At 35.9% G+C, this 26,946-nt stretch overlaps 2 protein-coding genes across 5 annotated transcripts; both read left to right on the top strand.

The window, feature by feature from the left end:
- Window positions 1–6,869: 6,869 nt before the first annotated feature.
- LOC125477516 (polygalacturonase At1g48100) lies at window positions 6,870–9,668 on the top strand. The gene is made up of 7 exons (XM_048584665.1): window positions 6,870–7,155; window positions 7,278–7,406; window positions 7,577–7,753; window positions 7,875–8,082; window positions 8,590–8,671; window positions 8,848–8,956; window positions 9,094–9,668. The coding sequence occupies exons 1-7, from the start codon at window positions 6,892–6,894 to the stop codon at window positions 9,523–9,525; spliced, it is 1,401 nt and encodes a 466-aa protein (XP_048440622.1). The 5' UTR covers window positions 6,870–6,891; the 3' UTR covers window positions 9,526–9,668.
- A 6,348-nt stretch (window positions 9,669–16,016) lies between these two features.
- On the top strand, window positions 16,017–26,326 carry LOC103949794 (alpha-glucan water dikinase 1, chloroplastic). 4 transcript variants are annotated; one of them, XM_048584854.1, is made up of 34 exons: window positions 16,017–16,193; window positions 16,289–16,474; window positions 16,712–16,992; window positions 17,172–17,219; window positions 17,346–17,455; window positions 17,565–17,643; window positions 17,749–17,840; window positions 17,938–18,091; window positions 18,384–18,770; window positions 18,855–18,965; window positions 19,113–19,208; window positions 19,317–19,457; window positions 19,568–19,656; window positions 19,891–20,025; window positions 20,239–20,401; window positions 20,503–20,592; window positions 20,671–20,856; window positions 21,296–21,358; window positions 21,441–21,503; window positions 21,597–21,656; window positions 21,751–21,903; window positions 22,074–22,157; window positions 22,334–22,510; window positions 22,602–22,708; window positions 22,891–23,104; window positions 23,182–23,285; window positions 23,489–23,618; window positions 23,763–23,888; window positions 24,137–24,247; window positions 24,679–24,777; window positions 25,037–25,210; window positions 25,288–25,380; window positions 25,633–25,748; window positions 25,914–26,326. In XM_048584854.1, the coding sequence occupies exons 3-34, from the start codon at window positions 16,735–16,737 to the stop codon at window positions 26,116–26,118; spliced, it is 4,218 nt and encodes a 1,405-aa protein (XP_048440811.1). In that variant the 5' UTR covers window positions 16,017–16,193; window positions 16,289–16,474; window positions 16,712–16,734; the 3' UTR covers window positions 26,119–26,326. The 4 variants fall into 4 exon arrangements, with proteins under 4 accessions (XP_048440811.1, XP_048440810.1, XP_048440812.1 ...); XM_048584853.1 differs by having other exon boundaries at window positions 16,289–16,525; XM_048584855.1 differs by lacking the exon at window positions 16,289–16,474 and having other exon boundaries at window positions 17,175–17,219.
- The last annotated feature ends 620 nt before the right edge of the window (window positions 26,327–26,946 follow it).

Below are 26,946 nucleotides of genomic sequence, written 5' to 3'. Positions count from 1 at the left end.
GTTCCCTTGGAGTTATTTTGCCTTCTTCATTTGACTTCCCTTTTGACTACAATAGTCATGGTCCCTAAACTCCCACTATCTCTCTTGAAACTTGTTTCAAATGTGTTATACACATCAAACGATTTGGAGAGCGTGCGGTTATTGTTCACTATATAGTTTACAATAAACTTAGTGAACCATTAGGATAGGGACACAAAGGTGAAGTCCTTGCCTAGTTTCCGTCTCGTTAAGTGGTTTTAACACTTCAACACTCAATGATTCAAAATCATCATAAGTCCATCTAAATGGACTATTTTTGTCAACCAACCATTATGTTCTAAACATAACAACAAACTCTCAAGAGTTGTTCAAGGCAACTCTCATTTCTTCATACAACAATTTGTAAGTGAAGAATCATGGCACATAAAGTGTCCATGCCCTTGTGCTTACTTCTCAAGTTCCTTATTCGTGTAACAAAGAGACAAGCACTAAAGTTTGTGTTGATTAAGGGTTGTTCAAAGCAACTCTTATTTCTTCATACAACAATTTGTATTTGAAGAATTATGACATTAAAAGTGTTGTCCTTCTCATGTTAGACTTATCTAACATATTCTTCCAATGATACATTATCAATAGGAAGATTGTGAGGATGAGACTACTTAGTTACATCTACAAGCCATTAAAGACAATCTATGAGATTGTAGAACTAAGTCCGGAAATTAAAGCGTTCGGTTTTTCTTTGTCAAGTTTTGGATAGCGTTTGCAAATATATTGGTAAACAAATACATAACGAATATAAATTGATTGATTTTAAGCCATTTGATTCGGGTCTTTAAATCAAATAGCACCACCCACTATTTTTGGCAAATTCCATATCCCTCATCGGAATTCGAGAGTTTTGGAGGAAACTCTTAGTAGGGTATGGGAGGCTCACTATTACCAAGCCCACCTCACGATGATACGATATCGGCTAGCATTAATAATAATGAGAGAGTACGCTTACTCATTTGCATCTCATGCAAGTACCCATCTTATTTGGCCTCTAGAGAATGTTGCCTCACAATGATATGATATCGGCGCCATTGCACTTAGTTAAGTTATTCCCACCATGCTTAGTTCATGAAGGGGTTCAAGAATAGCCTCACAATGATATGATATTGACCATCCTCGTTGCCTACACTCACCTCATCATATGCGTATAGACTCCTCCTGAGTGTAAGCATGCACTTTGTACTCCCCCATGATAGGGTGAAGCCGGTGTACAAGTCACAAACGATTGGAGCCTACCACGGTGGAAGGCCACGAAGAGATATTCAAAGCATCTCTCGCTTATCAACTTAATATTGGTTTGTTGAGGGTTTTAGGTCTCATCACATATAAACATACATTTTAATCCAATTAAAACATTTTGGTCCTATTACAACTATTGGTCCATTTGATTGATTTAGTTGTATATAATACTCCCACTAAGCTTTTAAAACGGTTTTTTAAAGCAAGAGTATATGATACTACTAACATAAGGTTTGCATTCATTGATGGACTATATAGTTGCCTTAGGGCCTTAGGATGACTATGAACCTTTGATTCGATTCAAACACGAGCCTAGTGTTGAATCTCGGTCTAGGGATGGAGATTGATTTTAGTTACGCGTTTAATCACATTAAGGCGTGTTGTCTTATTGGGCGTTGGACCCAACTACTCCATTTTCATGCATATCGAATAAAACAAGAAAGGAGTACTTCAAAGTAAATAAGAGCTTATGCTCTTTTACAACAATTGATCAAATCAAATTACTTTAAAGTAAAGAAGAGCTTATGCTCTTTTACAACAATTGATCATATCAAATTACAACCAAAATTTAATCTACACATTCCCATGGTTCAAACAAATTTGAAACGGCTTTTCACATAGCTCAATTATCGTAGGCTAAGGTTCATAATCACCCTTTCTTTAATTAATTAACGCTTTAACTAATTAAACTTGAATGCAACATTTTCATTTGGTTTTTGTATCCGTAGAATTGATTTAAATGGAGCTAAATGAAATGAAAATCCAATTCTCATTTGAAGAGACAAAACAATTTTTGTTCTCTACCTAATTTGGGCCAAAATGCTATGACCTCAACTTGTTTGGGCCATAGTGCAATTAACCTCAACTTTTGGGCTATTTTGCAAAAACTTAAACTTTTGGGGTCACTTTGTAAAAACACAAAAGTCCACTACTTCATGTAATTACAACTAGAACCCAAAATTTTCCACAAAAAATAAAACTTCATTAAAGGAGCAAAACAATTTGTCCTTTTAGTGATTTTGGACCTTTACGTAAAAACATAAACTTTTGGGTCAAAATGCAAATACACAAAAGTATCAAAACTTTATATAATTGCACAAAAGCCCCACAAGGACCCTAATTGAGTAGGGTGGCTGATTTTGAAGCAAAGTAATAAAAAAAAATTTCAAAGTTTTTGTAAGTGGGGTGTGTGTAATGGAATAAATCATTACACACCAAACCCACTATAATTTCTTTAATTTTTCAAAATAAATATCTAATATATTTAAACATAAGAAATATTTCAAAACAAAAACTTTATGAAATAAATCAAAACTTTGAATCAAAACACCAAACCTTTTGTTCTTGGCAAGAACATATCAAGAACAATGAAGAACATTCATGAAAACCCATAAGAGCTCCATGAACATTCTTCACCCAAAAACATCCCAAAACCACTCAAACTTAAGGGAAATAACATACAACCATACTAGGGTACATAGGGGTTCCAAAAGTCACTTTAAAACAATTTTAACAAGTCAAACAAGAACCCAAAATTCCACCCTTTGAATTTGGCCGAATTTCCCAAAAAACATGGCACCAAATTTTAGCTCCAAAATTCATGCTCATATGAACTACATCTACAACATTTGAGATGGCAAATTTTCTAACAAAATTTACATTCAAAGAAGCAAGAATAAAGCTTGTAACAATTACAACATTCAAATCATAAACTATGAACTACAAAACCCAAAAGGATTCACCAACTACTAGACTTAGGCTCTTGATACCACTTGAAGGAAAATTTGTGAAAAACATGTTCATTTAAGCAACATCAATAGCATGCAATTAACAATTAAAGGCGGAATCATGCTTGTATGCACTTAAAACAAAACATTTACCCATGAAATTCAAAGCCTAGTAGATAGGTGAATCAAGACTCAACTCAAAACAAAGTGAGTTGAGAAATCAATACCTTTGTAGATTCCTCTTTGCATAAGCAAAGGCTAATCACCCAAAGAGAGGGCCTTCATTCCTTGCATCTTGGATCCATGGATTTGGATGGATGAAAAGGTTTCTCCAAGTTCCCAAAATTGAGAACCTCTAAGTCTCCACACCAAGGTATATTGAAGAAGAAATGAGTGACCTAGAGGAAGTAAGATTGCTAGATTTTCCCCTCTAGATTGGCCAAAATTTTAGAGAGAAAGGAGAGCTTGTGTTCTCATCCTTTCCCCCAAAAATAACCCTTAGTAAATTTTAGGCTATAAAGTCCTTTATATAGTCCCTTCAAAATAAGTGACCTAATGGACCAAAAGCCCTATTCTTTTACACATGGCTAGCCTATAGGTTTATTGGGCTTTCAAGCCCTTTGTTTTATTCAAGTTGTCATACAACTTGAGTTAATGGGCTTGACATTCAAATCCCATTGGGCCTTGCGGCCCAAAACTAACCCGAGGTTTTTAACGAACTTATTCGTTTGATTAATTAACATATTAATTAATCCTTGCCATAAATAATTAAACCATTTAATTATTCTTACTCATCTCCGTTGAATCTTCAAACTCTACCTTACACGGTGTACGATCCATTAGGTTCCTTTTAGCGAGGCAGTGGGCGATTCAAACTCTTTCAAATCGATTGTGAATTGAAACTTACTTTCAATTCTCCCGTTAGTGATAATACACTTTTAGGGCTTCCACAAACCATGAGTGACACCTAGCAGCATATCATGGTTACCCAAGCTAATCAGAAGAGGTGGAGAACCTATTCAGTTTAGGATTACAAATGCAATACGGTCTTTCTCTAATACAATACTCTTGACCACATTGTTTGGTTTGATAGTTTATTCATGTCTACTATCCAATGTGAATCTTTGTACTTATATGATTACCTTGAATGTGATCTGGAACGCATTCCAACATCTCATTCATACTCTGGCCAGAGATTCTAAATCATATCATAGAGTATTCTCCCTCAAAACAGTTTGAAGGTTAGAGATCCCTTGTTGCGCATTCACTTGCCTCCATGGCTAAGTGGCTTAACCCCAACGATGCCGTGGACACCCTGATAGAGTGACGTTGACATAATCAAAGATTAAGGACCTAACCACAAGACAACTGTGATGCCTCAGGTCAAAAGACTAATTTGCATTATCCCAACCATGAGTTCTCATGTGACATGAATATGAGAACTCTTCGTTGATCGTGTTCAGTGAACTCATTCTCTATTGAGCACCTACGTACTTGTCTTGATGTCACACACACCAATGACTCGAGACTAGTCACTCTCCCTGAGAGAAGACATAGCACGTACTGATCTTAACGGACTGTCAATGCCCAATTGATAATCCTATGATCAGGAACGTTTAGGATGTGTCAACGAAAGAATGGTCTCATGAATCTAACTTCTTTAGATCGCATTCTTCCAATCACATATTCCTTGGACTTATCGTTTAAGCATATAACATTTATATTAGACGGCTCAAACAATAATCTTTGCCCTTTACATTTAAACTACATTAGTTTGAAATGAACTACATTAGTTTGAAATGTCCGTAAAGTATCATCATATGATTGGTTTTAGGGCACATTTCCAACAAGATTTTCCTAATGCATATTCTACTTGTGGCATCAAGCTAAAGTGTATATCCAACATGCAATCTGTCTGTGATATTCTGATCAAATTTAAACATGCAAGACTCATAAAGTTTTTTGAAAACCTCTCGAAAACCCATGAACCCTTAAGAGTGTGACATTCACCTTAAGTGAACTTACAATTATCAATCACAAGAATGATTCATCAATTTCAGGGTAGCATTCCAACATAAACTGCATCCAATTACTTGTTTTGAAAAAAAAAATATTATTAAGAAGAAAAGGTAGAAAACACCCTTGTAGAATAAAGTTGTAAATTGCCAAAGCTCCTAAACTGAATTGTCCTAGCGAAAACGGTCTATCCCTTTGGGGCTCCAAACTCAACATAGAAATAGACTTAGAAATCCGAATCCTATCTAAAATGGGTTTCCCAAATAAATTCATATAACTAGAAAACACATTCTTATTTTAACTTGGGTAATTTGGTCAGCCAAAGAATCCACACGTTTTATGACCAAATCAGCACCAAATCAGACATACGAGGTGGCGTTGAAAAGCTAAAAACGTCTCCTACAATTTTGCAAAGGGAAGTTTCCTAAAAAAAACCGTCATCTTTAATTATGGGCCACAACGCCAAAAACGTGAATCTGTCAGCATTGCTCATCTTCCTTCATTTAATTGCTACGATAAAACGAATTGGAATTTTGGGCTGAGATTTTGACACAATCATCATAATTGACTTGCGAATCTATTCCGAATGGAATTACTCCAAAAATCCTTTGTTTCATCACTTTTTGCACAAAGTAGACTTACATGTTATGTTTTAATCAAAATATAAAACAAAGTATCTAAATTCTCACAAAATAAAAATAAAGTATAACTCAGATTAAGGTAAAAATATAGAATATAATATCGACTAATGACAGCTCAATCAATCAAAGATTAATGTTTTGTTGGCGTTAGACACGTGTTCACATAGAAACCTTAAAAACTATTTGCGTTTCCTCTCTTTATTGGGTGATGGGCGATGAGTGTGAGTGAGAGAGAGCCAGAGATTTTTGTAAGGAGCAAAGAGCAGCGCGGGGAGGAAGAAGAAAAGAAACGAGAAGGAGAAAGAGAAGGCACATAGTCTTTTAATGAATTGGGAAGAACAGAGAGCAGCGCGGGGAAGGAAGAAGAAAAGAAAGGAGAAGGAGAAAGAGAAGGCACGAAGTCTAATAACACCGTTGAGCAAAAAAGTGTCAGTGAGTTTTTTGTCAGGTATCGTGGACCTTTGCCCAACGGCTTAGTATACTTTGCCCGACGAACTATAAGCCGATGAAGTGAAAATTCGTCGAGCAAATGGTGACACAATACACACCAATTTTTACCCCTTGACGCCAAAATATTGCCCAAAGAAATTTACTTTACATTGCGATTTTTTTTCATCGCGCAAAGCCTTTGACAAAAACCTAAACGTTGACCACGTTTGGTCGACTAAAGTTTTTTTTGTCGGATAAAGTATATTGACCCAATGAATATTGATTTGTCGGGCAAACTTTCGTCAAGCAAATGGTAATTTCTGATAATGACTTTTCTATTATTTACTCTTTGTTCGATAAAAATATGGTTTTTATAAATACACTTTGCAATTCAGTTGGTGGGAAAGGAGTTTGGTCAAATGTAAATTTTTACGTTATGTAGTTGTCTTGGCAAATTTGTAACATCTTTTATTCCTTTGAATAAAATAATACTCTGAATTTGTAATCAGTTTGTTCCTTTTTTTCGCGTATGTAGCCGTCTTGAGGAAAACTGCATGAAATGAAATTTTAGACTACAACTTAAGTAATTACCTGGCAGACTGATAATTTAGCCCTAAACCCTAATGCATATAGATGCGTAGTATAATTAAAAGCCAGCTAGAGAGATAAAGGGTAGGAAAAGAATCCAAGTAAGGCTATTTTCGTAAAAGAGCCATATACAAACTGTCTATAAATACTCATGCTTCAAGGAAACTCAGAAATAACAATACCTCTCTTTGATCTAAGAAGACATAAAGCGTAAAATAAAGATGAAGAGAAGTAGAAATTCATCTACTCTCCTTTTTTTATTTTTGATTGTCTGTGTCACATTTTCTATAGTTTCAATTGACGCAAGAACTCATCACAACAAGAAGAGCAAGCCACATAATGAACATCATAAAGGGAAGGGTGGCAGTCATAAATCACATTTGCCTGGCCCTGCTCCAGCCCCTCTTCCTCCCTCTGGTTCTCGAACAACTTTCCCCGTCCTGTCATTCGGAGCCAAGGGTGATGGAGTCTCCGATGATTCAAAGGTAAAACAATAATGGAAAGTGTACACGTGTTTGCATAACTGCATTGTGTGTGTTTGTTTTGGAGAGCCAGAGAGAATAACATATTGTCTAATTATCTTGAGCTAATGCCACCTAATATGCAGGCACTCTTAGCAGCATGGAAAGCTGCCTGCAGGGTTAAAGGGGCAACTGTCGAAATCCCATCAGGATTCAAGTTCCTCGTCCACCCCGTAACACTTGAAGGCGCGTGTATGCCTGACCTTGTTCTTCAGGTTTATTAATTTTCTCTCTTCTTTTATCACTTTATCACCATATTCTTCTATATTACGAAATAATTAAATAAATGGAAAAATGTAAAAAGGACATGCTTTTCTGATTTTCTCCAAGTTAAAAATGTTAAATATGCAAACATAATTAATTTGTTAATTTGGAATTCCAACAGATAGATGGAACTCTCTTGGCTCCATCAAAAGTAGGTTCCTGGCCAGATTCCGGTTTGTTACAATGGATAAACTTAAAATACGTCCATAACTTCACCATCCAGGGCACTGGTAGTGTTGATGGCCAGGGCTTTGACTGGTGGAGCAAGTCCAACCACATCCCGAAATCGAAACCCACTGTAATTATTTTTTCTCTTGTTTTCTAATTATTTTCTTAATCATGATTTAATTAACTTGATGACATGCATGCATTATAATTCCCTGCAAGCGCTTTCCATAATATTTCTTCATTGCATGCAGGCTTTAAGATTTTATTCAGGCTTTGACGTCACAGTTCGCGATATCAAAATCTTAAACAGTCCTCAGTGCCATCTAAAATTTGACAACTCTGCGTCGATCAAAGTTGACAACATTACCATAACTTCACCAGAGAATAGCCCAAACACTGACGGCATTCACTTGCAAAACACCAAAAATGTGGAAATTCAGCATTCTACTATTGGCTGTGGTAAGAATTAACAATCAGGCCATAATATATACGTGATCATAAATTACTCCCTCCTTTCTTTTTGTCGTTTACATGAGAGTTATTACTGACACTCCAAAAAATTTATGAGCATTTCAAATTTATGAAACACAAGAGGAAAATTTGTACATATATATATAAAAGAGTGCATTCATATTTTTGAAAGGTCAATAGCAACACAATTTTTTTTTTTCCTTAAAACCAGTCAGTTCCTAGTGCCTAGATGGTGCAGTGCACACTTGAAAGTATAGGTAGGTGGTACGAGGAAGAAAATTTTGAAAAATTTTCATGGTGGCTAAAAAAAGTATTTTAAACGGTAAACTGCCACTGAAGCCAGGAGGGAATGCAGAATTAGGGAAAAAAATAGCGCAACTTGCCGACTGGACTTTTTAAAATCTCTGGCTACTCTGCGGGACTGATCGAACTCCACTTTATAATATTAAATACTTTTAAATTCGTGTGTTTAATTTCTACTTTTAATTTCAACAGGAGATGACTGTGTGTCCATACAAACAGGCTGCGATAATGTTCATGTTCATCATATTAAATGTGGCCCTGGCCATGGCATAAGGTATGTCGTAATGCATTGTCGATCACCAATTTTATTATTTAATATCAAATTTAAAAATTAATTATGATCCCTTTTCAATTTTAATTATTTTTAATTTTTGTAGTACGTATGAGTTTTTTTCGAATTATTATTATCTTGGTGATGCATCAATTTATTATTTCTTTTTGTTCTTACAGTCTAGGAGGACTTGGAGGAAACCAAAGTACAGCATGTGTCTCAAACATTATTGTGAACGACATTTCATTCAACAACACTCAATTAGGAGTTAGGATCAAGACTTGGCCGGTATATAAATACATAATATATATATATATATTAAACCTAATTATATGTTCTTACTAGAATAGTTTCAATTAAACCATGTATATTCTATGTTACGCAGATGAATTCGATTCAGCTAATTAAATCCTTGATTTTTACAGGGCGGACGGGGATCTGTGAAGAATGTATCATTTTCGAATATCGAGGTTTCCAATGTGGGCAAACCTATCGTGATAGACCAGAACTATTGTGACAAAAAATTAAAAAAAATTATGTGCAAGAAAAACCATAGAGGAGCTGTAGCAATCTCAGGTGTTAAATACGAACGGATTACCGGGAATTATACACAGCAGCCTATTCTTCTAAATTGTAGCAGTGACACTCCATGCACAGATGTGGACCTTATTGATATTCAGCTCAAGCCAATATCTGAGAAGCTGAGGTCATCACCTGGACGTGATTGGTGTCAAAACTCTTACGGGAAGACAAAAGCTCCATTGGTTCCTTCAAGCATAGACTACTGCTTGGGAAGAGATGGGAGTCCACTACTCAAGAATATAGCAAAGTCACACGAGAAGAATATTATGTGTTAGAAAAATTTATTGAATATTTTAGTGCATCTCTTCCTTGATAGCTTCCATTCTACAAAAATATATTTAGTGATTGAATGTGATGGTGTTAGCTTATGTCGTCTTTGTAATGTAATAATCAGTTTGTAAACTTTGTATTACGAATAAAAGCAAATAATGTGATACGTATTAGCATGGTCTTTCATTCATCTGCTAAAAATACAGGTTTTAAGATTAAATTTATGAATTGGATAATGCTTGTGTCCCTCCCGTGATTAACAAACATTTACCATCCGAACATCATAATCAGTATTGTTCATTCTCTTTATATGCAAAAAATTATTCAATTTGGAGATCTTAATTATGCATAAAACAAATGGGCGGTTCATCATGAGAATGTCACTTTTTATCAAAATCGTTAATTGGTTTAACATGTATGAATGACTAAATGATCTACAAATTGAAGGATTTTTTGCATATATGATATTTAGATGATGATAAAGAGTATAAACGGTTCCGAATATGATGTTTTGATGGTAAACGTTTGTTAATTGTAAGTGGGGGACAAGTAAGTCTCACCAAGAGAACACAAGCATTATCCTTATGAATTTTCTCTTAATCTCACAAAATTACAACAAAGGTTTGTGATGGTAAACTTGTAGTACTTTATTTTCTCCACATTGGCGGAATTTATAGGAGAACCAAAGTACAATAAATATAATTAGAAAACAAATCTAAACAATAACCTAAAATACAAGTAAGATCAGTACTAAGAAATAACTCAAAACAAGTTTAACCCACAAAAACAAGAAAATCGAGACCTTAAAAGACTCAAAGACTCAAAGGTTTTGTATGAAATACCCTGGGTTGATTCTCTTTCGGTATAGTAAATATAACCTGATGTTGTCTCAATTATTTAAATTTGTGCTCACTTTAAATCATCTATTCTGATCACTCGTTATTTTACTAACAAAAGTGTCCATATTTTAAAACCCCGACCCGTTTGAGTGGGTCTGACTTAGCTTTTGAGTTGGATGGATGGTAATGTTTAAACTTTAAGGTGTTTGTGAGGGAGTTTTGGTGGAGGTAGTGGAAGAGAAGGTGGGTGATCATACCGTCCAACGCAGGCTTTAGGGGGCCTCAACGCACGCGCATGGCCTAAGAAATTTTACATAAACAAATAAAGATGATGTGGTGCCTGTTTCTTTAGGGTAAATAATCATGCACGTACTGTCTGTCTACTCCTTTTTTTATGTCTTTGAATATTTGATCATTCCTTATTAGTATTGGTTAACTCAGTCCAAATCTGCAGAGCCAGCCTGTGACAACGTCGTTATTTTAACATCTTTTCACACACTCAACGCCACACATAACATTGTTAACTTTCTACAAATTTTCTTTAAAAATAAATGGGGCGTTTTGATATAGGCGCCTCATTTTTTAATTTTTTAGATTAAATATACACTCATTTTGAAAATTTGATCTAACATTTTCCAAAAATTTTGGTTATTAATTTCTGTTTTTCACATAAGTTCAATTTTGTTTATAATTTTACTTTTTCACGACTTCTCTTGGACATTTTGTTTTCTTTTTTTCTTCCTTTCCTATTATCCTATATTTGTGCATTTATTATCCATCTCTATGCATTTTTTTATCGTTTGTTATAATTTTTACTTTTTTTTGTGAATATAGTAGAATATTTATTAAAAAAATTGTTAGATTTTATTATTTAGAAGACCCAACACATAATAAAGATTTGTTTGATTATATAGCTACGTCTAGTTACCTATAATATGGACACATTTAGTTTTATAGTGGATTTGATTTTTTGTGTTTCTCGGTACATTTGGAATGTAAATGTACCAAAAATGGTTATCTGATAGAGACATTTGGTTTTGCGGTACATTTGAGATTTTTTGTTCGTTTGGTCTTTTGGTACATTTAGAATCTAAATGTACCAAAAGGGTTGCCTGCCAATGGGCACATTTGATTTTATGGTACATTTGAAATCTAAACGTATCAAAAGTCGATACTTTTGTTCTCAAATGTACCATAAGTTTTAAGTATATTTTTTATATATCTATACCTGAAAAAAAAGATGTATTGAAGACTTTTTATTGAGACATTTTTAATAGAAGGATATTTTTTTTTAAATATTGATAATAAGGAAATGAGGAATTAGTTAATTAATTTTTTATTTTATTTTATTAAAAAAATATCATTTAATGCGTAGAAGGGAATTGATGAAATTAAATTCCTATATTATAGGCAATTAGTTGCTAAGTTACCTTATGCCTCTATATAAATGCATTTAAATTAATGACATGAAAATAAATAAATAGAAAATTATTGAGGTGGCAATTGATCAAAGTATCTTAATCAAATCTTTAAAAGGAATGAATGTTTAATCTAACAACTGTAGAAAAGATGTACGACATTCTAATTTTCCCAAAATAAATAAACTTAATGAGATATAGCAAAAATTAAACAGCCACCAAAACTCCTCATCCCAAAACCCGTCAACCGCCCCAATCTCAAGCAGCAATCCTTACTCGCCCCGCCTAAAAATCACCCGATCATCAACCTCTTTTTCTCTTTCTCCCTCACCAAATCCAGATTTAAGAAACCCGTAAACCCACTCCCACCTATCAACAAGAAAACCAAACTCCTAAATTTAGATGTCGGACCAGTTTATAAATTTGATTTAAAAAATTAGTTTATCTAACATTACTCATTTATCAATTCATCAACATTCATTTATTGATCCAGTAACTTAAAAGAACGCTTCCCTCACTTAAATATCATGTAAATTAGTAATATGAATTACGTGACAATTTGATAATTAAAAAAAAATCACTTACATGTTCTCACCATAGTACATGTTTTTCCATATCGCCAAGAAAATGAAAATACAGTGTTTTTTGGTAATTACGGGAAAACATGTAAGATGGTGATCGGTTGCAAATGGATGGGAAAACAAAATCAAAATGGGGTTGATTACCATGTTGCATGCTCAGTTATATATAATTTACGTGGGTTTTTTTGTTTTTATGTTGTCAAATTATATATATATATATATATATATGTGTGTGTGTGTGTGTGGTTGAACTAATGCAAAAATAACCAAGCAGATCATGCGTACAAATTGGCCCTTCAATTAATTCTTGAAAAAATGTTGTATGTTAACCAGCAGGATTATGTGCCCTGTCAGATGTGATGTTACAAATTGATTACTAAAATGCGTCTTAGGTTTAGGGTTGTATGTCCTATAAGTATGGATGAAATTAATAAATTGATATTATATCAGCATATCACCTGTTATAACGGTCAGGCAGGCATGAGCTTCAAGAAGTTCACCTCTTTGTCACTGGTCTTTCTTGCATCGGCCAGCTTCCACTCAAGCCAAGCTCAAGGAGCTGGGGGCAACCTATGCGCCGGAGCTGACCACGCAGCCCGCTGCTGCTCGGTTGTGGGAAGAGCGAAAGCCCCATGTGCCGTCATGGAAACAATCGTCAACCGACTGATTTGTGAGGCAAAGCAAGCAAAAACTTCTGCTACTAGGCTTCCCCCCGAGGACCCTCCAATTTTCAAAGAAACCTTGAAAACTATTTGTGTTTCCATTCTTTGTCGGGCAGTGGGATTTACCCAATATTCTTCATTCCAAACAATCAAAGATTAATGTTTGTTGACGTTATGTGCACGTTATCATAAAAACAAAATTAGTTTTCATATCATCGTCCAACGTAACACCCCTGAGCAAAAAAATTTCCAACGTAATGCGTCGATGATGTACAATATTTGAACTCACTTTATCATATACCATCATCAAATAAATAAATAGCAAATTAAAGTCGAGAACTACACATTAAGCAACAAAGTGCTCCAAAGTGTTGGGAATCTAGAAGATCTTTCACGAAACTTGGGCTTAGGCTGAAGTAGTAAAGGGAAGGCTCAAATCTCTCTCAACCCAAATGCCATATACATGAAGCCCAGTTTAGTAATGGGCACAACCTAGGCCTATATTGCATGCCAGAAGGTTCACACGCCCAACAGAAGCCCACATTGCATGATAATTCCAGGCTTCCAGCTGCGTCAAAGATCAGACCAGTGTACAGTGCACTACCGAGCAACTCAGAAACATCAAATTCTTTGCCAAATGGGCACTCACCAAATTGTAAAATTCTCGTCTTGTAGCCAAGAACGGGAAAGTTTCAGATCAAATCACAACTTTCTAGTCCCCATGTTCTTAGCAAATATGGAAACACATATAACATGGAACATTGCAAGTAATTATTACCATGTGGGATGGATTAGCCTGCATATGGGAGAACTTAACCATATATGGTTGGACCAATGCCAAACATGGAGTTTTGAATTTGGGAGTGAAATTTGTCAAAATTTAGAGATTTATTAGTGACTCTCAACCTATTCTTATGAACACCGATATTATTTCAAACTTGCAATTAACTATGTGCTAAAAGTAGTAGGTTTGAGGTTTTATCGCAACTTCCAGTCTTACTAGTAGTAGAAACATGACTCATATATTGAAGTTTATTTTATTCTCTAATGCAAGATTTTACATTCTTCAACGAAAGCAAGATTATCGATCAATGTTTTGTAAGAGCAAGCGATTTTCACAGATTTTTTTCTTCATTACACACTGTTAAATTTTTTTATTTTTTATAATTTGGTTGAATGAACCAAAAGAAAAAACATCATACATAAATGAATCAAACATAAATAAATCAGAGTGTGTATAAAGAAAAAAGAGGCGTGTGAAATCATTTCTATTTTGCAAATGGACATGTGGCATCACCTTTGACAAAGTGAAAACATATGTAGATCATCTTTCGTCGAAAGACAAATGAATTACTCTAACCAACTAACCTAATTTATGCATGCTTTTCATGACATCTTCTAACTCCTGTAGATCTGAATGCACACCACAAGCTTCCAGCTAAGGAGCTTATGGCCAAAAGTGATTTGCTTGCTTGTGTGGTTAGGCAAAGGTGATGTCGATCTCAATTTCAGCGAATTATCACATGTCTCCAAAGTCCAAAAGCACCCGTTTTTCCATGTGTACTTGCCAACTTTACATTGTTTTAGTCGAGATGTTAAAGCTAGCTTAATTTCATCGGTTCCTTGCGTTATCTTTACACTATTCTTCATTTTTCGTTATATTATCGTACTGAAAAATGATAATTTATTTTATCGCCTTATATTTTTCTGGATGTGAATATTTTAAATTCCACACTAATAAAAACAAAAAGAAAAAAAGAAAAAAAAAGAAAAAGTAATGGCAGATATTTAAGAGCGACCTTTTTATTTTTTTTTTGTTTGAGAAGACCGACCTCTTTGTATTAAAAAATCTTGCCTTCCCTGTATTATAATCCAAGTGCTTTGGATCTATCAATAAGTGCAGAGTGGAGTGTGTGTGGCGTCTGGACTGCATCTAGAATTGCCTCGATTGAACAGAAACGGGACACTTGCAACTTGACAATGTGGGGTCGCACCAAATCAACATTGACAATGCGAGGAGGTCTTATAATGCGTGACAGGTGCAGCGGACGAAAAATACTTACATGAAATGAATTTATTACTGACGATTTGTTTTAATAATATAAGAGTATGTGCTAGTTTTTGTTTACATGTCTTTAATTTATTGGTATTAAATGCCACTATGACGGTAAATATGTGTCTTACAAGTCGTTGTCATGTGAATGTTATTATAAAAGACTTTGATGTAATTAGAAATGAATGAATACACTCATTATATATAGTCTAAAAAGTATTTTGATTACCAAAAGCGTTATTGATCATATTGACATAAAAAGTTAAAAATAATTTAGGGCTAGTTACATGTTCTTCAAGACTTCCAAGTACTTTTCCAAGAATACTTAACTTCTTTTATATTAAAAATGTCAATATCTTTCCAACAAAAACACTTTTAGTAGAAGCGCTTTCAACAACAACAATTCCGAACGAGTTTTTAGTTTCTATTTCTTACACGCAAGGAGTGAAATTTGATTAGGAGAGCTTGAACAATGACCAGATTACATGTTTGCCGTCTCTTGAGATATGAAACCCCAAATGTTTTTATCGCTTACCTCATTGATTTGCAAATTTTCAATGTCGACCACATTTTGATCATTGCGATCCCCAGTTATTCAACTTAAACGGTTAGATCAAATCTAACGGTCAAATTAGACAGGCGAGAAAAATCTTGGATTCTTTGTTCCGTCCATACGAGAATCAAAAGGCGAAAGAAGTTAAAACTGAAAATCCAAGTAAAATCAATGGCAAAATGGTCGAGCAGTCACCTCTCCGATTCAACTCAACAAAAGGACAGGAAGGAGAAGAAGTCGCACGTGACAATCTCCCCAATCTCCTCCGAGCTTTTTCGAAACTGTGGCCACGCGTCCACGGCCGGAGATAGAGCGCCATGTCACTTACGTAGACTCGCTCTCCTATTCCACACAAACTGCTTGCAAATCAGAAATCACTCCCTCCCACCAATCGCAAGATCTCGCGGACTGGCTTTAAACCAAAGCCTTCGTCTTGGAGCTCTCCCCATCTTTCACTTTCTCTCTCCTCGTACTTCACTCCCCCCCCTCCTCTCTCTCTAGAATCTGATCGTATATTCATTCTCTCTTTCTCTGTACAGGCTCGGAACTTGGAATCAATTTCCCGGGGTAAGCTTCTACAGTTCAACAATTTCAAGTTCAATTTTTGCAAACCATTTGATCGTATTAATTTGTGGGATTTTACTTGCATTTACTGTTCTTAGATTCTAGATGTTTCGGAGCTATGAATGAGTGGAAATGTTGCAGTGAATCGGCGATGTTGTTTTTAGCTCAAATTTTCTACGATTTTCTGTTTGTTTCTCGAGAAATTTTTCGTAAGAGGAAGAAAAGATGTGCGGCGCTTGAAATTTTGAAATCCTTTTGCTTTGAGAAACAGTGAAAGTGAAAAGGTATTAGCTTTGATGAGAGTGATAGGTGTAATCCAACAAGAGGCGAGCAAAGTAATTTCCTTTTTCTTTCATCTTCCTCAGCTTTCTCGGCAAGCAAACACAGAATTAGTAAAAATTACATCTTTTATGTATGTGTGTAAGAAGATTATGCCTAATTTGGTTGATATATGTATGAAATACTTTATCTCTGCTTTTGATGGATGCTTTTACTGTGTTTTGATTCGTCGGTTTCTTCAGAATTGAGGAGCGTGTCAACGAATATGAGCAATTCCGTAGGCCATAACTTGCTCAATCAGAGCTTGTTTCAAAGCAAGATAAATTCTTCTGGTATTCCTACCAACACATTGTTTCAAGCTAAGAGCGTCCACCAAGTGACAGCTCAGGCGCGAAAATCACCCATATCCAAGAAATTCTGTGGGAACACTTTGAACGTTCAGAAACCGACGTTAGCCATGGGGTCACGCTGCCCCGTTACAGCTATTCCTCGTGCCGTATTAACCACTGATCCGCCTTCCAATGTAAGTAAATTTATCGGAAAACCTAATAGAAAATGGCTTGATAATGCTAGGGTGAGAGAGGTGTCGTGATGGAGATTTGCTAAGATTTGGAATTAAGTTTAGAATCGATTGACTGCTTCAAATCTGTCTGGGTGGTTTGCCTGGACATGGACTAATGTTAACTAAATTCTTCCTCGTAGCAGCAGCTTGCTGGAAAATTCAATCTCGATGGGAATATTGAAATGCAGGTACATGTAGTGTAACTGTTAGGTGCTTAGACCAATGTTATATATTTGGATGAGTTTTGTTCAGTTCAGCTCAGCTAAGATATGCATGGGGAGCTATACTAACAGAAACCATACGTAATTGGGCAGGTTTATGTGAATCCTTCCACACCGGGATCTGCCACTCAAGTAGATATCCGTGTAGCATATAGCGGTGACTCTTTGACTCTTCACTGGGGTGGGATAAAAGATAGAAAAGAGTAAGTTTCCCTGTAATTGCTTCTTTTGTTGAGTCTGATGCTCAAGATTTCTACCCTAAGATGATAAAATCTGAGATGTCTTCTTTCTTTTGTCATTTACTGTTTACAGAAAATGGGTGTTTCCATCTCGTCACCCAGATGGAACCAAAGTATATAAAAACAAAGCTCTTAGAACACCTTTTGTGAATGTAAGGTTTTTAAAGCACAACATATATTCCTCAACAAATATCTCCCATTTGGTTAAGATATTGTGCTAAATGAAGTTTTATTTGTTGATCAATTGTTTTCTCTAGTCCGGCTCCAGTTCCTTGCTTCAAATTGAGATTGATGATCCTACAATACAAGCAATCGAATTTCTTTTAGTTGATGAAAGCCAGAACAGATGGTAAGATTTCATTGGTTGTTTTTTTTCTTGGCCTAATAACTTAGATCTATCTAAACAGGCCAGATGAGTTTTGTTCTTCCTTAATGTTCTTTGGTAGGTTTAAGAACAGTGGTGATAACTTTCATGTTAAGTTACCTGCAAAAGAGAAGTTGATATCCAATGCTTCAGTTCCTGAAGAGCTTGTACAAATTCAAGCATATTTGAGGTGGGAAAGAAAGGGTAAACAGATGTATACACCAGAGCAAGAAAAGGCATGTGAATTTTGCTCTATAATTTTATAAATCTCGTATTATCATTGTTACAGCATCTCAAACTACATTCGCTATTTCCTTTGTCCTTTTTACTCCCACGGGAATAAAAAAACACCAGACCAAGAGAAAGCATGTAAACTGTAATTTGATGCTATAGAAATTCTGGCTAGTGAAATTTCACTAGTCATTTAAGGTCTCTTGTTGAACACTGGACAAGACAAACTTTTTGGTTTGATTTAAAGACTTTTTATGCTATTTTGGTTTGCTTTTAATAAATATTTAGTGTTTGTAGGTGGAGTACGAAGCAGCCCGAACTGAGTTATTGGAGGAAGTAGCTAGGGGTACTTCCATACAAGAGCTCCAAGCAAGGTTGACCAAGAAAAATGATGGTGGTAAGATTGAAGAGCCATCTGGTTCTGATACAAAGGCTGCAAAAAAATCTGAAAGCAAAAAGGTTTTTAGAACCGAGAGAATTCAACGCAAGAGGAGGGACTTAACGCGGATTATCAACAAACATGCTACTAAACCTGTTGATGAAGCTAAATTTGTAGATGAAGAACATCCAGCCAAACCAAAACCCTTGACAGCAGTTGAGCTTTTCGCCAAGGAAAAGGAAGAACAGGATGGAGGTTCTATTCTGAGGAAAAACATCTTCAAGATCAATGATAAGGAACTTCTGGTGAGACAATTATGTGCTTTGGTTCTTGATTCGTCTGCTTTTCTAGAGACTAAACTAATTTTAGAATCCTGAAATATTTATAAGGTACTTGTAACCAAGCCTGCTGGGAAGACAAAGGTTCATCTGGCAACAGATTTCAAAGAGCCACTTACCCTTCACTGGGCTTTATCTGCAAGCAAGGCTGGAGAGTGGTCGGTAATATTTTGAATTCTTTTAACTGAAATAATGGTATTCGTATGCTTGCTTTCTTTAAATTCTCTCTCGGACATTTTCAAATTTCCATGCATTGCTTGTTAGTCGCAGAGCATGAAATAGTAAAGTAAGCTACATTGGCATTTTCAGGAACCACCTGCAAATACACATCCCCAGGGTTCAGTTGCTCTAAATGGGGCTGTTGAAACACAATTTAGACCAAGTTCCACTGACTCTGCTTATGAGGTATAACACAAGAGAACATGGATTGATCCGTGTGCCTGGGAACTTTATACTAGCTCATATATTCAAGATCTTTAGACAATTGTCTTGGTCCTCACAGTAACTTTACAGGTTCAATCTATAGAAATAGAAATTGAAGGAGAGAGTTTTAAAGGAATGCCGTTTGTCCTTAATGCTTCTGGGAACTGGATGAAGAATCAAGGCTCCGATTTCTATGTTGACTTTGGCGTCGAACGCAAGAAAGCTCAGAAGGTTGCTCCTTGTTTTGGTCATAATCTGTTTTTCTGTGACTGCCTATTCTTGATTCTCCTCAAGGTTCCATTTTCTTTACAAGTTTAGTTTCTGAACTTTTCGCATTCAAGGATACTGGTGATGGCAAAGGTACTGCAAAGGCTTTGTTGGATAAAATAGCCGACCAGGAGAGTGAGGCACAGAAATCCTTTATGCATCGGTCAGTATTCCCTTGGGAATTCGATAAATTATAGTTTCACTGACTTGGTCATTTCTTATTCCATCTTATGCCATTCTGCTATATTTGTCCCGGTATATTTTTTTGATAATTAATTACAACTTTAGATTTTTCAGTCATGCCCTTCGCATTTTGTGAATTAGAATATTTTGAATCATCTTCAAAATGAATTTTATTTGATTTTCTTTACTAAATCTCGTATTTTCCTTTTCTCAGATTTAACATTGCAGCAGACTTGGTCAATCAAGCAAAAGATGCTGGTGAATTAGGTCTTGCAGGTATATTGGTGTGGATGAGGTTTATGGCTACGAGGCAGCTCATTTGGAATAAAAATTACAATGTGAAACCACGGTACAATTCTTTTGATCTCTACTGTATGATTTTAATACTTTATTTTTTGGGCCACATGGACGTGGAGATGTGGGGATATCGTCTTAAATGGCTCTTATGTATTGATAGTTACAGGGACAGGCCGGGTCCAGTTTCTAGAATTTCTGTTACTCTGCACCCCTCACTCCTCGCAAAACGCTAAACCTGTGTGTTCTTATTTTTCTTGTGGTGCAGTGAGATTAGTAAAGCACAGGACAGGCTCACGGACTTGCTCCAGAATGTTTATGCAAATTATCCACAGTATCGCGAACTTCTACGGATGATCTTGTCTACCGTTGGCCGTGGAGGAGAAGGGGATGTGGGACAGCGAATTCGAGATGAGATCCTTGTTATCCAGGTGGAAAATATTATGTTTGCTTTTGTGTATGTGGTCTAATATTCACGTCCCTCATTTCTGGACAAGTTTTTGAATTTGTATAATTTTTTGGATGATGTCAGAGAAAAAATAATTGCAAAGGTGGAATGATGGAGGAATGGCATCAAAAGTTGCATAATAACACAAGTCCAGATGATGTTGTTATTTGTCAGGTATAGGTGTCAGAGCTTGCCTATTCAGTGGTTTTTTATTTGAAAATTTATCTTGATAGTTGTCACTTGTCATTGCAGGCATTAATAGATTACATAAAAAATGACTTTGATATTGGTGTTTACTGGAAAACTTTGAATGAGAATGGAATCACAAAAGAACGTCTCCTGAGCTACGATCGTGCAATCCGTAATGAACCAAATTTCAGGAGAGATCAGAAAGATGGTCTTCTGCGTGATCTGGGGCACTACATGAGAACTTTGAAGGTTTGATTTCCTAAACCTTTCAGGTTTTATGTTTGACAAATTTGTTTTAATAGTATACATTATACATCTGCATCACATAATTTTGATCATGGCTTATTGAATCCATCAGGAAGATTTTGTCGTTTTGTACATTGTATGGTAGACTGGTAGTACACCTATTCTTTCAGTTGCTTCCTCGAAAAGGGATGGTGGATTGTGACCATGTCCGTGAACTATTCTATAACATTAATGATATTCTAGTCTGTTGCTGTGTTGTGAGAGATGCATATCATAGGAGGAATTTCATGATGCATACTTCGCCCTTCTATGATGATGAGAAGAGATGTTGAGAAATTTTAGTTTCTGGTTCTGTGGACATCATTTGACTCCTATTGCTTGCCATGTAATATGTTGTAGCTTGCTTGCCTGCCAATTTTGACCAATAAATATTCACATGCAGGCTGTTCATTCAGGTGCAGATCTTGAGTCTGCCATTCAAAATTGTATGGGCTACAAAGATGAGGTAATATCAATAATTAGTCAGAGTATCTCAACATAATGTATCGTTACTTGCTAGCAATGACACACCTTTTAATTCTCTTCAGGGTCAAGGATTCATGGTTGGAGTACAAATAAATCCTATATCCGGCTTGCCATCTGAAGTTCCAGTAATGCTCTCAACTTGATTTCAAATTCTTATGATGGGTGAATTAAATAAGATAACTAATAAGAAGTTGCACAACGACATTTATTTGAATCAGGACCTCCTGCGATTTGTACTAGAACATGTTGAGGACAAGAATGTGGAAGTCCTTATTGAGGTTTGTGGAACTTTGACACTGGCAATTATTTTTCCAGCTTTCTGTTGCGTTCTCACCGTGATAAATTTCAATGTTCTTTTTAATTTTAATTCAGGGTTTGCTTGAGGCGCGCCAGGCGCTTTGGCCATTGCTCTCTAAGCCTCATGATCGTCTGAGGGATCTTTTATTTTTAGACATTGCCCTTGATTCTACTGTTAGGACCGCAATTGAGAGGGGATATGAAGAACTGAATAATGCTGGACCAGAGGTATATTTACTCTCTAAGCAGTTAACTACATGTCTGAGAAGTAATCTAGTTTACCTTTTCTCTGTTTTCTTCTTCACCAATGTCGCAATGATTTTGAGTCTAATATGACTGGTTTTAATCTTATACTCTCAAGTTTATTTTCTTGATCAACTGAGTTATGCATTATGCAGAAAATTATGTACTTCATCTCCTTAGTTTTAGAAAACCTGGCCCTATCATCAGACGATAACGAAGATCTCATTTACTGTTTGAAGGTAAATCTGATATATATATATATATATTTTTTTTTTTTTTCCTTATTCTTCTTATTTTCTTTCATAAGAATTCAAGGCAATTTGAAGAATAGGATAAAAATTGGGACTTCTCCCTTTTGGTTTACATTTCCAAGATGCTGGCTTAATATTTGATTTCTTCCCTTTTTTTTATGAAGGGATGGGATCAGGCTCAAAACATGTTAAAAAGTAAAAGCAATGACTGGGCATTATATTCAAAATCAATCCTAGACAGAACCCGCCTTGCACTTGCAAACAAGGCAGAATCGTATCACAGAATTTTACAGCCATCAGCAGAATACCTCGGAGCACAGCTTGGAGTGGACCAATGGGCTGTATGTATTATCTATCTTCAAACCAAAGTGCTTTGTTACATATTATGCATCACATATCTTCCCTTTCTTTGCTCATAATTATTTCTTGCAGGTGAACATATTTACTGAAGAAATAATCCGTGCTGGATCAGCTGCATCTTTATCCTCACTTCTGAATCGGCTTGATCCGGTTCTTCGAAAGACTGCTAATATGGGCAGGTTGATTGTGCTGCTATCGTTTAGTCAGTCATATCATGTTTAATCGCATATATTTAGAAATTTTTTAATGATTTTACTTTTTAGAAAGGAATACACTAAAAAGGTTTAACGTCTACATTCTCAACATCCATCACTCACATGCTGCGATAATTTTCTGATGATACTTTGGTTTTCCTCGACAGTTGGCAGGTTATCAGCCCAGTTGAAGTTGTTGGATATGTGGTCTATGTGGATGAATTGCTCACTGTTCAGAATAAAGTTTACAGCAAGCCCACAATTTTGGTGGCAAAAAGTGTAAAAGGTGAGGAAGAAATTCCAGATGGCACTGTTGCTGTTCTGACACCAGATATGCCAGACGTCCTATCTCATGTCTCTGTCCGTGCAAGAAATAGCAAGGTAATAGCTTATCAATCATATTTTTCTTTTCTGTATGATTGAAATGTTTGGTGAAATGACTAACTTATTATTTGCAGGTTTGTTTTGCGACATGCTTTGACCCCAATATTCTGGCCGACCTCCGAGCTAGTGAAGGGAAGTTATTACGTCTAAAGCCAACACCTGCTGATATAGTTTATAGGTACCTTTTCTTTTGTAGTTTGGTCTTGAAAAATGTTAATAAGCTATCTCCTGTTATGTGCTGACAAACTGTTTTCTGTTCACTCGATAGAAACTTCACTGCTTTGTGCCTTCCATTAATGAAAGACTCGGCTCTCAAATCATTTGGATGAACAAAAAATATACTGAAATACAATGTTTAATTCTTTTCATGTATAATTTCAGTGAGGTCAATGAGGGTGAGCTAGATGCAGATTCAACTGATTCAAAAGAAGACACTCCATCTCTGACATTGGTCAAGAAAAAATTTACTGGTAGATATGCCATATCATCTGATGAGTTCACAAGCGATATGGTAAGCTTGAAAAGTTTTTCAGCAGCTAAGGAGTTAGTTTCTTTTTCCTTTTTTTTCTTATTTCACAATTGACGGGGTTGGGCAAAATGTTTTCACAAATTAATAAAAGAAATTTCCTTAATATTGCTTCTATGGGGATTGCAGGTTGGAGCTAAATCACGTAATATTGCTTATGTAAAAGGAAAACTTCCGTCTTGGGTTGGAATTCCTACATCGGTTGCCCTACCATTTGGATCATTTGAAAAGGTTCTTTCAGAAGATTCAAACAAGGTTATCCTCACCTTAAACTTCTGTACCTTGTCATACACATATATGATGTATGCCACTGTGATGATCTACTATCCCTCGACCAGAACAACCTGAAGTTTTATTAACTTAATATGGTCTATCTTTGTTGGGACTTTCATAGTAGCTCAGTTGCTGTCTCTTGATTATGGTCAAATTTATCCAATCAAGTTCCATTATACGAGATATTGCTCCAGCCTGACTAACTTTATCTCTTTTCTGTCTGCTTATAGGCAGTGGCTGAAAAGTTGGAAACTCTAAAGAAAAAGTTGAAAGACGGAGATTTTGATTCGCTCAAGAAGATTCGGGAAACAGTTTTACAGCTGGCAGCACCGCCCCAGTTGGTAAGTTTTTCTACTAGCAGGCATCAAATGTTTTATTTTGTTTTATTTTCAAAATTATAACAGCTAATAGGTTTCAAAGAGTGCATTTTCCATTTCATAGTCTACAATCACCCGAACTCCTTAGGGGTGTGTTTCAATCTGTGAAGTTTCCTGTTACGGCATCCCATCAACTTTTTTCCAACGTAAACTGTTAAAAGAGTACACGAATATGTCATTTCTGATGTTTTGTAGACCTTGCATTCACGCTCGCATAAACTAAAGTTCAAGTGTTGATTAAATTTTTGCTACTGCGTCGTTGGCTTCTTTTCTTCTCTTGATATAACACAAAAACCAGTAATGCTACCTATGAGGGGAAAACTCTTATGGGGCCTACAGGCAGAATAATATAGTTTAAGTGAATGATACTAGCTTATGTGGTGAATTATTTTCAGGTGCAAGAGCTGAAGACTACAATGAAGGGGTCAGGAATGCCTTGGCCTGGTGATGAAGGTGAACAACGGTGGGAACAAGCATGGACGGCTATAAAAAAGGTAAAATCGCATTGCTGCATATGCCCAGAAAAAAAAAAAAAATTAGATTAAATCAATCCAGTGTTCTTAAATCCAATAGAGCTAAGAATTTAACCACCCCCGATGGTAGTGTTGAGGCAATCATAAGTAGTAATATATACGGGCCAGCAACCATTGTGAATCGACTCTCTTTGGTTCTCTAGTTATCTTTTCTACCTTGATATCAGTGCTAAGTATTAAGTTATGATAAATTGGGGCATTCTCATCTCTTATAATCCAGGTCTGGGCTTCAAAGTGGAACGAGAGAGCGTACTTCAGCACGAGAAAAGTGAAATTAGATCACGACTATCTTTGCATGGCTGTCCTTGTTCAGGAAATCATAAACGCTGACTATGCATTCGTTATTCACACAACTAACCCATCTTCAGGAGACTCATCAGAGATATATGCTGAGGTATTCGGTAGTGTTTACAAAAGATATATTTTCAACTAATATCAGAGACATTGATTTAGTTCGTTTTTCTGTGATAGGTTGTTAAGGGGCTTGGAGAAACCCTAGTTGGAGCTTATCCTGGACGCGCTCTAAGTTTTATTAGCAAAAAGAATGATCTGGACTCTCCTCAGGTAATACATTTTTGTGCATCTCTCACCAAACGTGGCATAAGAGTCCATCGAGGACAATGATTTCTGTTGATAATTTTCCATGGATTATGTAATTTGTGTAGTATTTGTCAAAAAACTTGTATACTGCAGAATAACGACTTGGTTATAGGCTTCCACCCTAAAAGTCCCGTCACAAACATGAAATTAGCGAATACGTATATTTTCTTTGGACCTTCCCTTGTTTTCACTCATGAGTACGTGGATATTTTTCAGGTGATAGGATACCCTAGCAAACCCATTGGCCTCTTTATAAAACGGTCTATAATCTTTCGATCTGATTCCAATGGTGAAGATCTCGAAGGTTATGCTGGTGCAGGTCTTTACGACAGGTAGACTCCTTAACATCTCTCCCAGGCGATCATTACTTACAGCCACATTGGTAGTCAGGCGTTTCATGTTTGCACAGATCACATATGCACTTAAAAAACCACACAAATCTTTTATGCATCTATTTTTATTGTCATTGATCTTATTTTGCTGTATGCTAATGACAGTGTACCTATGGATGAGGAAGAGAAAGTCGTGGTTGACTACTCATCTGACCCGCTGATGGTTGATGGAAACTTCCGCAAGACAATCCTCTCTAGCATTGCTCGTGCAGGAAGCGCAATCGAGGAACTGTATGGATCTCCACAAGACATTGAAGGTGTGATCAGGGACGGTAAACTCTATGTTGTCCAGACAAGACCCCAAATGTGATTCATATCTTTTGTATTCTTTCTACGATTTGTGTCATAGACATTGTTTACTGTAGAATGAGAATAAAAAACGAAACAAATAATGAGAAAAATTTGTATCTTCTGAGGCATGCCTGTTTACAAGAAGCAATATGCTTTCATTAGTTTTGTAAAATACTCCATTGACTCCATCAATTTATATATAAATAGAGGGGCATATTTTGTATTTACATTAAAAATGTCATTTTATTCTACATATTAGAAACCCCTTGCTGATTTCTGCGAGAAATTATGGGTCCTTGAAGTTTACTCCGATTTTCACTTTAGTTCTTGTAGTGTCATTTGTTTTCACTTTAATCTAATCAGTCATCTTCTCTTTTGAAGAACCCAATTTGACGGATTGGACAAAAGAACTACAAGAAAGTGAAAATCTTAGTAAATCCCGGGGCCTATTTGTACAATTTTAGCCATATTATTGTCAATAAATATGCAGATCTCTCAGCAGTGATTCCTGAGAGATCAATCCACACTTCATTTAAGCGCCCAGGAAGGTGACATGAAGCATTGTATTGAGCAATGGCATAAGAACTCTTAGCTTCCAGATTCGCTGGCTTTCTAGTTAAGTGCTTATTTAGGCTGTTCACAAGATCTTCAAATTCTTCGGAAAAATTGTCATCTTTGGCAAACCCTGGAAACTTTCTAATTGGTAACGTCACACGAGAAGAGAGATAAGAAAAAAAATTAAAGAGTGAGATATGAACATGAAAAATATACATTAGTGACGAGTAAACAAGCCCGATCCAAGCCGGGTTGGCTTGGGCTTGGATAGTGTTTTTCAAGTTGGGTTGGG

Source organism: the organism of the source record quoted next, unplaced genomic scaffold (assembly GCF_019419815.1).
Source record: "Pyrus x bretschneideri cultivar Hongxiangsu unplaced genomic scaffold, Pyrus_bretschneideri_v1 Contig22, whole genome shotgun sequence".
NCBI classification, from domain to species: domain Eukaryota; kingdom Viridiplantae; phylum Streptophyta; class Magnoliopsida; order Rosales; family Rosaceae; genus Pyrus; species Pyrus x bretschneideri.
The sequence above is the reverse complement of the archived record's forward strand: the minus strand, read 5'-3'. Positions and strand labels throughout refer to the sequence as shown.

Coding starts and splice junctions, on each gene's coding strand:
- LOC125477516 (XM_048584665.1), top strand. CDS start 6,892: ATGAAGAGAAGTAGAAATTCATCTACTCTCCTTTTTTTATTTTTGATT. Junction 8,083..8,589: donor GCATTCTACTATTGGCTGTG/GTAAGAATTAAC, acceptor TAATTTCAACAG/GAGATGACTGTGTGTCCATA. Junction 8,957..9,093: donor TTAGGATCAAGACTTGGCCG/GTATATAAATAC, acceptor TGATTTTTACAG/GGCGGACGGGGATCTGTGAA.
- LOC103949794 (XM_048584852.1), top strand. CDS start 16,735: ATGAGCAATTCCGTAGGCCATAACTTGCTCAATCAGAGCTTGTTTCAA. Junction 18,966..19,112: donor GCAAGGCTGGAGAGTGGTCG/GTAATATTTTGA, acceptor TGGCATTTTCAG/GAACCACCTGCAAATACACA. Junction 22,511..22,601: donor TTGGAGTGGACCAATGGGCT/GTATGTATTATC, acceptor TATTTCTTGCAG/GTGAACATATTTACTGAAGA.